Source organism: Lolium perenne, chromosome 6 (assembly GCF_019359855.2).
Source record: "Lolium perenne isolate Kyuss_39 chromosome 6, Kyuss_2.0, whole genome shotgun sequence".
In the NCBI taxonomy this organism is placed as follows: domain Eukaryota; kingdom Viridiplantae; phylum Streptophyta; class Magnoliopsida; order Poales; family Poaceae; genus Lolium; species Lolium perenne.
The window spans coordinates 80,382,407-80,393,858 of NC_067249.2; the positions used below are offsets into that span (position 1 = coordinate 80,382,407).

The 11,452-nt window shown below is 53.6% G+C and overlaps 1 protein-coding gene across 1 annotated transcript; it reads left to right on the plus strand.

Moving 5' to 3' along the window:
- The first annotated feature begins 10,858 nt into the window (after nt 1-10,858).
- LOC139832443 (uncharacterized) lies at nt 10,859-11,179 on the plus strand. Its single transcript, XM_071822206.1, has one exon. It carries the CDS (start codon nt 10,859-10,861, stop codon nt 11,177-11,179), a length of 321 nt encoding a protein of 106 aa, XP_071678307.1.
- Nucleotides 11,180-11,452: the final 273 nt, after the last annotated feature.

Here is an 11,452-nt window from a genome sequence, read left to right on the forward strand (position 1 = left end):
GGAGTTAGGGTTCCTTGGTGGAAGAGCTTCTTGGTGGAGCACCGGAAGAGCTTCTTGGTGGAGCACTGGAAGAGCTTCTTGGTGGAGCATTGGAGATGGGTTCCTATGGTGGAGCATTGGAGATGTGCAGCTATGGAGTCTAGCTTGGTGATGTACTAGGTCCATAGGGTGTTGGGAGCATCCTTGTGTGTGGAGCTCGCCCCAACCTTGTGAAGGAATCACCGCCTCGACCGGTGCCTTAGTGGAAGAGGGAGAACACCTCCGTGGAGCTCTCTCGAGGAAGAAGGTGATGCCTTCCGTCGTGGGGTGGCCGTCTAGTCTCTTGTGTGAGACTAGCACCTCCTCAACGCAGACGTACTTCCTGTTGTGGAAGGAACTGCAGTAAACAAACCTTGCCTCGCCTCCGCGCCCTCTGGTTGTCTCGCTCCTTACTCTTACTATCTTGTTGATTCCTTTACTTGTTGCACATGTCCTAGCATCATTGTAGGAACACCGCTATTGCTAAAGTTGTCACCTTTACCTTCCGTTGCGCTAAAATTGAAAAAGGTTAAAACTTGCCGTAGCGCCATTCACCCCCCTCTTCTTCGCTACGATCCATTCAAGTGGTATCAGAGCAAGGTTTTCTTGCTCGGGCTTTACCGCCTAAGAAATGGCTGAACAAGAGGTGGTTGTGAATGGAGTCCTTTCCCGTGAGCAATCATCTCCATCATCAAGTGCCGATAATACTCCGGCTACTTTGGATGATCTCAAGAAATTGGAGTCATCCATTGTATCTCAATTGAAAGCTATGATGATGGAGTTGATTACTCCAAAAACAAACCCCATCATAGATTCTAAGAGTGGTGTCAATGTTTCTCCACCACAAGTTAACACTTTTCCTTGTGTTGAGGTTGTTGAGCAATCAACAAATTCACATTGGGAAAAGGATCTTGAGAATGTTGACACCTCATCAAAAGGGAAGGATGAATCTCCGGTTGCGGGACAATTAATAGATATTCATGCGGTGTTCTCACCTAGTGATTATGCCTTAAATGTCCCAATACCCATGCCATGCATTTTGCCTCATGGTTCTCCACCACTACTACTTCATTATAATCGGTTGGGTGATTGGAAATTCTTAATGCGTTCTCATGTGCGCAGTGCTTCTACCGAGCTTTAGCGTATCATTGAGGAAGGCTATTCACCACGAGACCGAATGAACTTGACAAGAAGGGAAGTAGTGGACAACCAACTCAACGCCATCGCCATCAACATGATCCACTTGGCCATTACTCCCAAGGATCGCACAATATCCGCTCGCTCAAGACCGCCAAGGAAGCTTGGGACAAACTTGACATGCTCTTCCTCGAACATGTGAACATCCAAAGCTCTTGGTTAAATGAAGTGAACAACATGGCCATAACAAAGTCAATGGTCATATCCAAGAAGAATGCGGAAGATCATGTTGCTCACTCCCACTATACCCGCAAGCTCAATTTTGCATCGTATCGTGAACACATGGCTCCTATCACCAAGAGTTATTGGGATGGAATCAAGAGACGAAGCTCAAGATCATCTTGCTACAATTGTGGTGACAAAAGGCATCTTGTTGCGGAATGTATCTATGAGAGAAGAGATGAACATGATGGAAAGCTCGTTTGCAAGAGCGAGTTTAGACCTCTTCCCAAAGGGCTTTCCAAGTTATTCCTCAACAACGACGTCACCAAGATCTCCTACACCAAGAAGCCTAGAACTAACATGCTTGAACACGAAGATCATATGGTAGAAAATGAAGGGCTTGAAAAGAAGAAGGAATTGGAGTTTATCTCTCTCATCCAAGCTTATGAGGAAGAAGTGTGCATGCGTATGACTCTTGAAGCTAGTGCTATTATTCTTGAAGACTTCAACAATTATCTCATCTCCCAACTCATCAAGGACCGAGACTATGCTCTTGGTTGGTTGGACAATCTCAAGACAAAGAAGGATTATCTAGAAGAAGATCATGAATGGTCAATTGAGGATGTTGCAACCTTTGCCAAGAAGAAAGAAGATGAAGGTCCCAATTCATGTTGTGACAAGCTCCTTGACGAAGTATGCTTCTTAAGGAAACACAATGCAAAACTCTTGGATGTCGTCTCAACTCAAGAGGAGGCCTTAGATGAATACTATCGCTTGAGTAAAGAGAAGGTGCAATGTTGTGATCATGAAGAAGAGATTGCCACTCTAAAGAAACACAAGGCCAAGCTAGTCGAAGTGAATGAGAGGCAAAATGAATCCTTGTTGGAGTGGATCCGTTTGAGCAAAGAAAAGGTCACTTGTTGTAACCATGAGGATGAAATTGCTTATCTCAAGAGGAGCAAGGACAAACTTATGGTGATCAAGCTTATGCAAGATGAAGCCATAGAAGAATACAAACGCTCGAGCAAGGATTACATTTGTTGTAATCATGAGGACGACATTGCCAATTTGGAGAGACACACGCATTCACTCTTGAGAAGGAATTATCTTCTTGAGGAAACTCTAGTGGATCGAGAAGATGAAGCTAATGACTTGAGGTCCGAGATTAAGAGTCTCCAAATTCAAATCCAATTCTTGGAAGGAGTCATTGAAGCCCACGAGGACTTATGCAATGAAGGAGAAGTGGCAATTATGCCAAAGAAGATTGAGAGAGGAAGAAGGATCAATGAAGCAAAGTATATGAAGATAGGGCCCATTGAAAAATGGGCTCCTATTTCCAACTCTTGATCCATGAAGGGCCTTGCTTTCGGAGTTGCTTATTGAGTGGTTATCTTGAAGCCACAAGTCTTATGTCCGGAAGCAAGGAATTCGTTGTCGTCATCAAGTCCTTATATCTATCTCTCTTATGACGACGACACAAGCAAGCTTAAAGGTATTGAAGCCTTGACAAGGTGGTGATCAAGTCCTACCGTGTCAAGACTTCTACATATGTACTCCTTGTTCATTGCTCTGCACTCTTGGGTCTTTGTACCTACTATTATGAACATGTGGTGGTCCTCTTGTGGAGCTAGTCTCTTCAAGAGGCCACGGCCTAGGACTAATGGAATTTTCTTCTTTGTGTAGAGATTGTGTTTTGTAGGAATTGTGTTGAAAGAAGTGAACCATGATGAAGTTTCTCAAATATTTTCAATACAAGCTCTATGACATAATCCTTGCAAGAAGAAGCAACAATGGAACAGAGTTGTGCTCAAGATCTTGGATATCTTCATTGGCAAAGAAGGAATCCTTTTTGCTCCTAGCCATACTCTCACCCTAATCTCATAGGGTTGCCGGAAGTGAGAAACAAACCTAAGGAGACACTCAAGCGTGATGGTGGAGTATGAGTCTATTGTGAAGTTTGTGATATTGAGTGATGAGACATTTCGATGGATATGATAGTTCTTTGGAGGAGGCGAAGTGCTTCTTGTGAGAAAGGAGATGCAATTCCCCTGATTACCATAGGAAGGATGAGTGTTGGCACACACCGATCTCAAAAGCTACCTTCTATGAGTACCGGGGAAGGACAAAGTTCCACCTATGTGGAGCCATCTACACCACAAGGCCAAGTCTTTTCCATTGGACAACCAAGTGCTAGGTCACCTCTTCCACAACCTCAAGTTCGGCATCAACATCAATGAGGTCAAGGCGAGGACCCAAATCATGATGAAGATCAAGGAACTTCATAAGAACCTATCCTTTTGATCGATTCTCGCCGGGGTGCTAAAGCGTCAAGACTCTCTCATAATTCAAGCAAAGAACAAGACATACTCAAGAGCAAGATATGATGGGATTCAACGGTATAGCAATCCCAAGTATCAATTCTTCCCGAATGTGCCCAACAAGACAATGGACTCTCTCTCTATCGATTATCGTCAAGGTTTGCCTCTCTACCTTTGTGCTTCTCATCCGGACATTGTGTCATAAGTGGATACCTATACCACTCTTGTGCCATATGTCTAGATGTAAAGCACGCATGAACATAGGGGGAGTGCGGTTTAAATTATTGAGCTATCCCTCCCCCCATGATGCATAAAGAAACCCAAAAGCATATGCAACTCGTCAATCAAGTGACTATGAGCTTCATGTTGAGTAGTAGTCGTGAGTCCTAGGTCTCTACGCGACCTCACACTACCAAACTCTTACACGGTGGCTTCGGCCACCAAACCTCCTCCTCAAGGAGTTTTTGTTCCTTTTGTTTTCTTTTGTTTTCTCTTCTTGTTTTTGTTTGTCTTTTCTTCTTTTCTCTTTGTTTCTTCTTGGGAGATTCATCCAAGCTTGGCTTTTCTTGCTTTGATTCTTGCAAGCTTGGTTGGGTAGTACCTTAAAGTTCCGTAATCTAATCCCAAGCCATCATCTACCTCTTGAGCCAACTCAGTCTAAAAGCACAAGTCTACACCAAAATCTGAGGTTTTTGAATTTGGAGGACGGTACTACCGCTTCTTGGGCCGGTACTACCGCTCTGGGGCAGTTCTCTGATGAAACTGAACAAATATCCCCAGAACGGTACTACCGCTCTAAGTACCGGTAAGCGGTACTACCGCTTTTAGAGCGGTACTACCGCTTGCATCTTTTGACAAGAGGTACCGGTTGGGGTCGGGTTTACCCCAAATCACCACAACTCCTCTTCCACCTCAAGTCAAAAGCTCCCCCAAGCTCAAGACCTCGAGGAGATCGGCCCCGATCTCCTTTTCCAGCCGCCGCCGGCCAAATCTCCTCCGTGGAGAAGCTTCCCCACCCTCTTCTCCGCCATGTCCTCCGGTATGAACCCTAATTTCTCTCTCTAGGGTGTGTTGAACCCCCTAGATGCATATGCTAGGGTTTGTTGGAGTTTTGTGGTGGAGAAGCATTCTTGGAGGCTATTCATGTGCTGGGATACTAGCTAGCAACAATGTGTGACTCTAGATCGATTTTCACCATGGATCCGATTTCGATTTGGCTGTGCAGAGCTTAAGCTGTAGTACCGCTCACCCTCGGGAGGTACTACCGGTCAAAGCGGCACTACCGGATTATATTTGCGGTACTACCGCTTTGTCTAGAGTCACCAATGTTGCTTGTTAGTGTCCTCTTTGTTTCTTAATCTCTCGGCTTGTGCACTTATCCTCTATTCCCTCCCAAACCTTTGCTATTCACAGGAGCACCTAAGACCCGTGGTGGCAAGGTCAAGCCATCCTCTCGTCGTCACCGAGATGAAGAGCAAGAGGAGGTCATGCCAACAAGGACCACCAAGTGACAAAGAGAAGCAGCAGCAGGGGCAAGGGGACCTCAAAGATCAATGCTAGATGTCAAGAAAGGCCAGTTCTTGGAAGTAAGGGGGGCCAATCCTTATTTGCTCCCAAGAAATGCTCGTTGATGGGGATATGCCCATAGGGGGTGGGTCGCCAGTCCCACTCGCCACGAGGATGAAGGCCCAGGAAGGATTGCCAGTCGCCTAACCGACTGGGCCCGAAGGCGACTGGGCCGAAGTCCCAAGGAGATGATCCGCTCGGTTCAAGATGGAGATTACTTGAAGAAGGGTGTGGTATCCCGGATTTGTAGTAACTGATACGATTCGGCGTTATCCCCTTGTAACCCTAGGCCGGGGGTGGAAATATAAACCCCCGGGCTAAACCCTAGAAGACAGATCATCTGAGATCCAATCTCCCCTTTGTAAGCTCTTGGCTCCGTGCCGACTGAGCCCCCCCATTGTAATTCTCCACTGAGCAATAAGATCTAGCAGGATGTAGGCCTTTTACTCTCCGGAGGGGCTGAACCTGGGTAAACCCTTGCGTCTCTTGCACCTCGACCCGTAGATGGCGATGTTCCCTTGCCCTCGCATCAACGAAGTGCTACCCCTGTAGCATCTGCCGTGGTTACATCCACGACAGTGGCGCCCACCGTGGGGCATGGGACATCAAGCCTCCGAGCTACGGCGAGGCCCTACTCGCCAGTGCGGCGGCCGGTCGCTTCCGGCAGGATGATCGCCACCGGCAATTTCTTCCACATCCAGCCAAGCACCTACCGGCCCGCCTCGTCACCTCTCAAGCACGCCTGGATGGTGCCGATTGGCTCCATCAACCTCTTCGTTGGGCTCACCGGTGTCAGCGACCCCACCGAGCCTCGCCCCGGTCGATCGCACGACCCCTTCGCGCCGGGACAGCTCCTCACCGCTACTCGCCCAGTCACCGGCGAGGTATACGCGGAGGCCGAGTCGGCCCTGGAGGATGATGCCGACTCGGCGGCCGTGGCATCGACCGCCAACCCCATCGTCACCGCGTCAACCGCCGACCCCATCGACACCATCCCAGCCGCCGACCCCGGTATCGCCACGATCGACGCTGACTTCATCGACATCATCGCCATGACATCGGTCGCTGGGTCCACCGCTGCGTCCCCGACTGCCCGCTCTGTCGCCACGGCGTCGTTCAAAGACTCTATCTCCTTGGTCTCTCACCCAAGCGACTTCCAGGATGGCTTCGAGGACGACTCTGTCCTCTCCCTCTTTAGCAGCGACTCCGACTCGGACTCCGTCGAGGCCCCACGCTACCGCTACCCGACCGCAGTCTTCATGGCAGGAGGCGAGGAGGAGCCTCCGGTCGACGCCTTCACCACCCCCTCCCTGCAACCGCCACCGCGACCGAGATCGAGGCGCACCGGGCGGCCCTCGAAGAGCAGAGGAAAAAGGAGCTCGCCGAACGGCAGAAATTTCGTCTCGAGCAGGACGAAGTGAGAGCCGTATCTCATTATCGCCAGCAGCGCAATCGCCGGCGCATGGAGCGCGCCCGCGCGAATGACTTCCCCAGTGCGCGCCTTAACTTCGACGACCCAGATGGAGAAATCCGGGTCGCCCGAGTCCAGAACCCCGACATCCCGGAAGGAAGTCAGGCTGCTGCCGACAGAGCGGCACACGGAGCACCACCACCACCACCACCGCCACCACCGCCACCACCCGAAGTTCCTCGGGCAGAAGTTGACGCCAACGGCCTACCGTTGCACTCGTCTCCAGCCGACAACGTTGCGGCCGCCCAAGCCGTCCTCGCAAGAATCCCCGAAACGGGAGACGGCGCGATCCTCGTCCAGCACGCCAAGGCCCTGGTTGCCAAGGCATTGGAGCAACAGCACGCCGCAGCCGACTCGCAAGGGCGACTCTATTCGCACATCCGCCAGTCGCGCGGCGTCGTCGGGCGCGGCAAACCGTGCAGTCGTCAACGCCAACAACGGTCCGCCGCCAGCACCGCGCGCGGCCCACTCGTCCAACAACCGAATCGAGCCGCGCCCCGCGCGGGTGATGGTCGCAGCCAACGAACAGCACCGCGCACGAACCCACATCGTCAACGATCAAGAATGGCGGGCGCGAAACCGGCTGAACGACCGCTACGTCGATGAAGCCCAGCGCCAGAGCGCGTTCACTCGAATCGGCCCTGCTTGCTTCGGGCCAATGATCAGAGGCGAGCCGTATCCCGTTGGGTTTAAAGGGCCCCGTGACATCGAGAAGTACGACACACATATCGACCCCACAGTCTGGATCGATTCGTACGCCATGGCAATGGGGATCCAAGGCCACTCCGAGTTACTCGCCGCACGCTACCTGCCTCTCATGATGGACGGCGTCAATCGCCACTGGTTCAACACCCTCACCGCCAACAGCATCGACTCTTGGGAAGAAGCCCGCGCCGCATTTATCCAGCACTTCGCCAGCGCGTACACTCGTGCGACAACCATAGAAGACCTGGATCGCTGTGTCCAGGGCCCGCGCGAGTCGACTCGCCGGTGGGTGCAGCGCTGGCAGGACATGTGGACGACCTCCAGCGGCATCAGCACGGACATGGCAATCTACTGCTTCCGACGGTGCTGCCGGTACGAACCGCTAAGCGCCAAGCTCCGTCGCGTCAGCAGAGATAACATCTCAATCTCCGAGCTCTTCGACATCGCCACCCGCTACGCTGACGAAGACCCTACAGTCGACTCAGACGACGAGTACGGCCGGCGACGCAATCGCCGCCCCGCGCACACGGAGCCCCGACGTGGCGACTACCGATTCGCCGGCCGGTCTAACAACGGCAAGCGCCGCGGAGAGGGAGGACACAACGAGCTCGTCGCCAACACCGACTACGAGCAGCGCGAGCCAAAATCCTTCCGGCGCGACACCCGTGCACCACGGGAGGATCGGCCTCAGCCCAAGCGCTTCGACGCCCGCAGCCTCCTAGACGCCCCATGCATCTATCACAGCAAGGAGGGCAAACCCACCAATCACACGACGGGAAATTGCTACTCCCTGAAGCAGATAGAGAAGGCCCGCCGCGCCAAGGAAAACGATGGCGGTAATCAGCACAAAGACCGCGCCAAAGACCAAGACCAGCACAAGGGAGAAGGCTTCGGTCGCAGCGCCGGCTCGCTCCACACCTTCACTGGGGTCGGCGATCGGCGGGATAGGAAGGTCCTCGCAAGGGCAGTGGCAGTACACGCGGTCATCCTTTCTGACGTGCCCCGGTGGCTTAACTGGTCCGAGCAGAGCATTACCTGGAGCCGCGAAGATCACGCCCCCCGCATCGAGTACCCCGGTCGAGTGGCACTGGTCGTCAGGCCCAAGGTCGCCGACTACTGGCTACCAAAAACCCTGATGGATGGGGGAAGCTCCATCAACATCCTGTATTACGAAACCTTCCAGCGACTCGGTTTACCAGACTCACGCCTCGAGAACACCAAGGTTACGTTCCACGGAATCGTCCCCGGGCGGAAGGCCTTCCCGATCGGCAAGATTACGTTGCCAGTCACCTTTGGTCCGCCTGTGAACTACCGCACCGAGCGGATAACTTTCGAGGTGGTGAACTTCCGCAGCTCCTACCACTGTGTGCTCGGCCGGCAGGCGTTCGCCCGGTTCATGGCGGCACCCCACTACGCGTACAACATGATGAAGATGCCAGGGCCTCGTGGCGTCATCACCATCCACGGCGACCCGGAGATGGCACTGGAGTGCGAGGACGTCAGCGCCAAGCTCGCCGACGCCGTCATCGCCGACGAACAAGACAACTCCGCCGAGCTCGCCAAGTACCCAGTCGACCGCAACGACCCCGCCATTCTGGAGAAACCAACCGAGCTCGACTCGTCTGCAGCAGCTTTCAAGCCAGCAACTGACACTCGCCAAGTAGATCTTGTAGAGAATGATACAAGTAGGCAAATTACCATTGGGACGGGCCTGTCCGCCCAATAGGAAAGCGCGCTCATCAAGTTCCTCCGTGAGAATCGAGATATCTTTGCATGGAAACCATCTGACATGCCGGGTGTCCCGAGAGAACTTGCTGAGCACAAACTACACGTCGATCCATCCGCACGCCCCGTTAGGCAGGCAATGCGCCCTGTAGGAGAAGAGCGGCGGCACGCAATCGCTGAAGAAGTAAACCGACTACTCGCCGCCGGTTTCATCATTGAAATCAAACACCCCAAGTGGCTGGCAAACCCAGTCCTGGTGCTAAAGAAGAACAAGACATGGCGAATGTGTATCGATTACACAAGCCTCAATAGCGCATGCCCCAAGGACCCATTCGTCCTGCCGCGAATCGACCAGATCATCGACGCGGTCGCCGGCTCCGAGTCACTGTGCTTCCTTGATGCTTACTCCGGGTACAACCAAATAAAGATGGCCAAGGAAGACCAAGAGAAGACAGCGTTCATCACGCCCCTGGGTGCCTACTGCTACACGTCCATGACCTTCGGCCTCAAAAACGCCGGAGCGACTTATCAACGGTGCATGAACAGCTGCCTGGAAAGCCAAATCGGCCGCAACATACACGTCTACATCGACGACGTAGTAGTCAAGTCGACTCGCCAGGCCGACCTCATCACCGACCTTGCCGAGACATTTGCCAACTTGCGGCGATACAAGATCAAGCTCAATCCGCTGAAGTGCACCTTCGGGGTCCCTTCTGGACAGTTGCTTGGCTACGTCGTCTCCAAACGAGGCATCGAGCCCAACCCGGAGAAGACACAGGTGGTCATGCGCACCAAGCAACCAACCTGCCTGGTCGACGCACAAAAACTCGCCGGCCGGGTCGCCGCACTCAGTCGCTTCATACCCCGGCTCGGCGACAAGGCCATGCCACTCTACCGCCTGCTCAAGAAGTCAGAGTAATTCAGGTGGACGGACGAAGCGCAACGGGCTCTGGAAGAACTCCAACATGCCCTTCGGAACGCCCCTATCCTTGCGGCCCCGCTCCCGAAAGAGACAATGCTATTATACGTCGCCGCGTCGAACCGCGCGATAAGCGCGGTCATGGTCGTCGAACGCAAGGAAGAGGGAAAAGAGCAGCTGGTACAGCGCCCGGTCTACTACATCAGCGAAGCCTTAATCGAATCCAAGCAACGGTACCCGCACTACCAAAAACTGGTGTACGCAGTCCTCAGGGCCCAGAGGCGACTGGCCCCCTACTTCCACGAACACCCCATCAAGGTAGTCGCCCCAACGCCACTCGCCGACATCATCCGTAACCGCGACGCAACTGGCCGGATCGTCAAGTGGGCAGTTGAGCTCGGCGTCCACAACATCACCTACGAGTCGCACCACGCCATTAAATCTCAGGCACTTGCCGACTTCCTCGCCGACTGGGAAGAGGCCCAGCAACCAAGCTCCCCCGCGGACCTCAAGCACTGGACACTGCACTTCGACGGTTCCAAGAACCTCGAGGGGGCAGGCGCGGGAGTCGTCCTCACATCGCCAAAGGGCGACACCGTGAAGTATGTCCTGCAACTCAGATTCGAGCCCTGCACCAACAACATGGCCGAGTACGAGGCGCTTCTACACGGTATGCGAGTAGCAAAAGAGATGGGCGCAACGCGGCTGCGCTGCCTCGGCGATTCCGACCTGGTTGCCAGCCAGACTTCCGGCACTTGTGACGCCACCGACGCCAACATGATTGCATACAAGCGCGCCGTCGATCAAGCCGGCGCTAGCTTCGCCGGCCACGTCGTCGAATGGGTCGACAAGCGCAAGAATGAGGAAGCTGATGCGCTAGCCAGAATCGGGTCCAAGCGACTCCAACCCCCTCCAGGCGTCGTCTTGGATATCCTCAGCCACCCCTCGGTGCGCGCACCCCGCGAGCTGGACATTGCTGAACCTCCTGCTCCCGACTCCGCTCTAGTCGCACTCGCTTCCGACAGCGTCGACTGGACCGAGCCATACATGAGCTACCTCGAGCGCCAGATACTGCCTATGGACGAAGCCAAAGCATGAGCTATCGTACGCAGGTGCAACTCTTTCACCATCATCAATAAAGAACTATACAAGCGCAGCGTCTCGGGAGTGTTCCAACGATGCGTCGCCACCGAAGAAGGGCGCAACATCCTGCGCGACATCCACGCAGGGGACTGCGGCCACCACGCAGGCGCGCGTTCCATAGTCGCCAAAGCTTTCCGTCACAGCTTCTATTGGCCAACAGCCCACGAAGATGCAGTCGCGCTCGTCCGTTCGTGCGCCGGGTGCCAAAAGTACGCAAGCCAGTCGCAC

Excerpts from the sequence above, each read along its gene's own strand:
- LOC139832443 (XM_071822206.1), top strand. The coding sequence starts at position 10,859 with ATGATTGCATACAAGCGCGCCGTCGATCAAGCCGGCGCTAGCTTCGCC.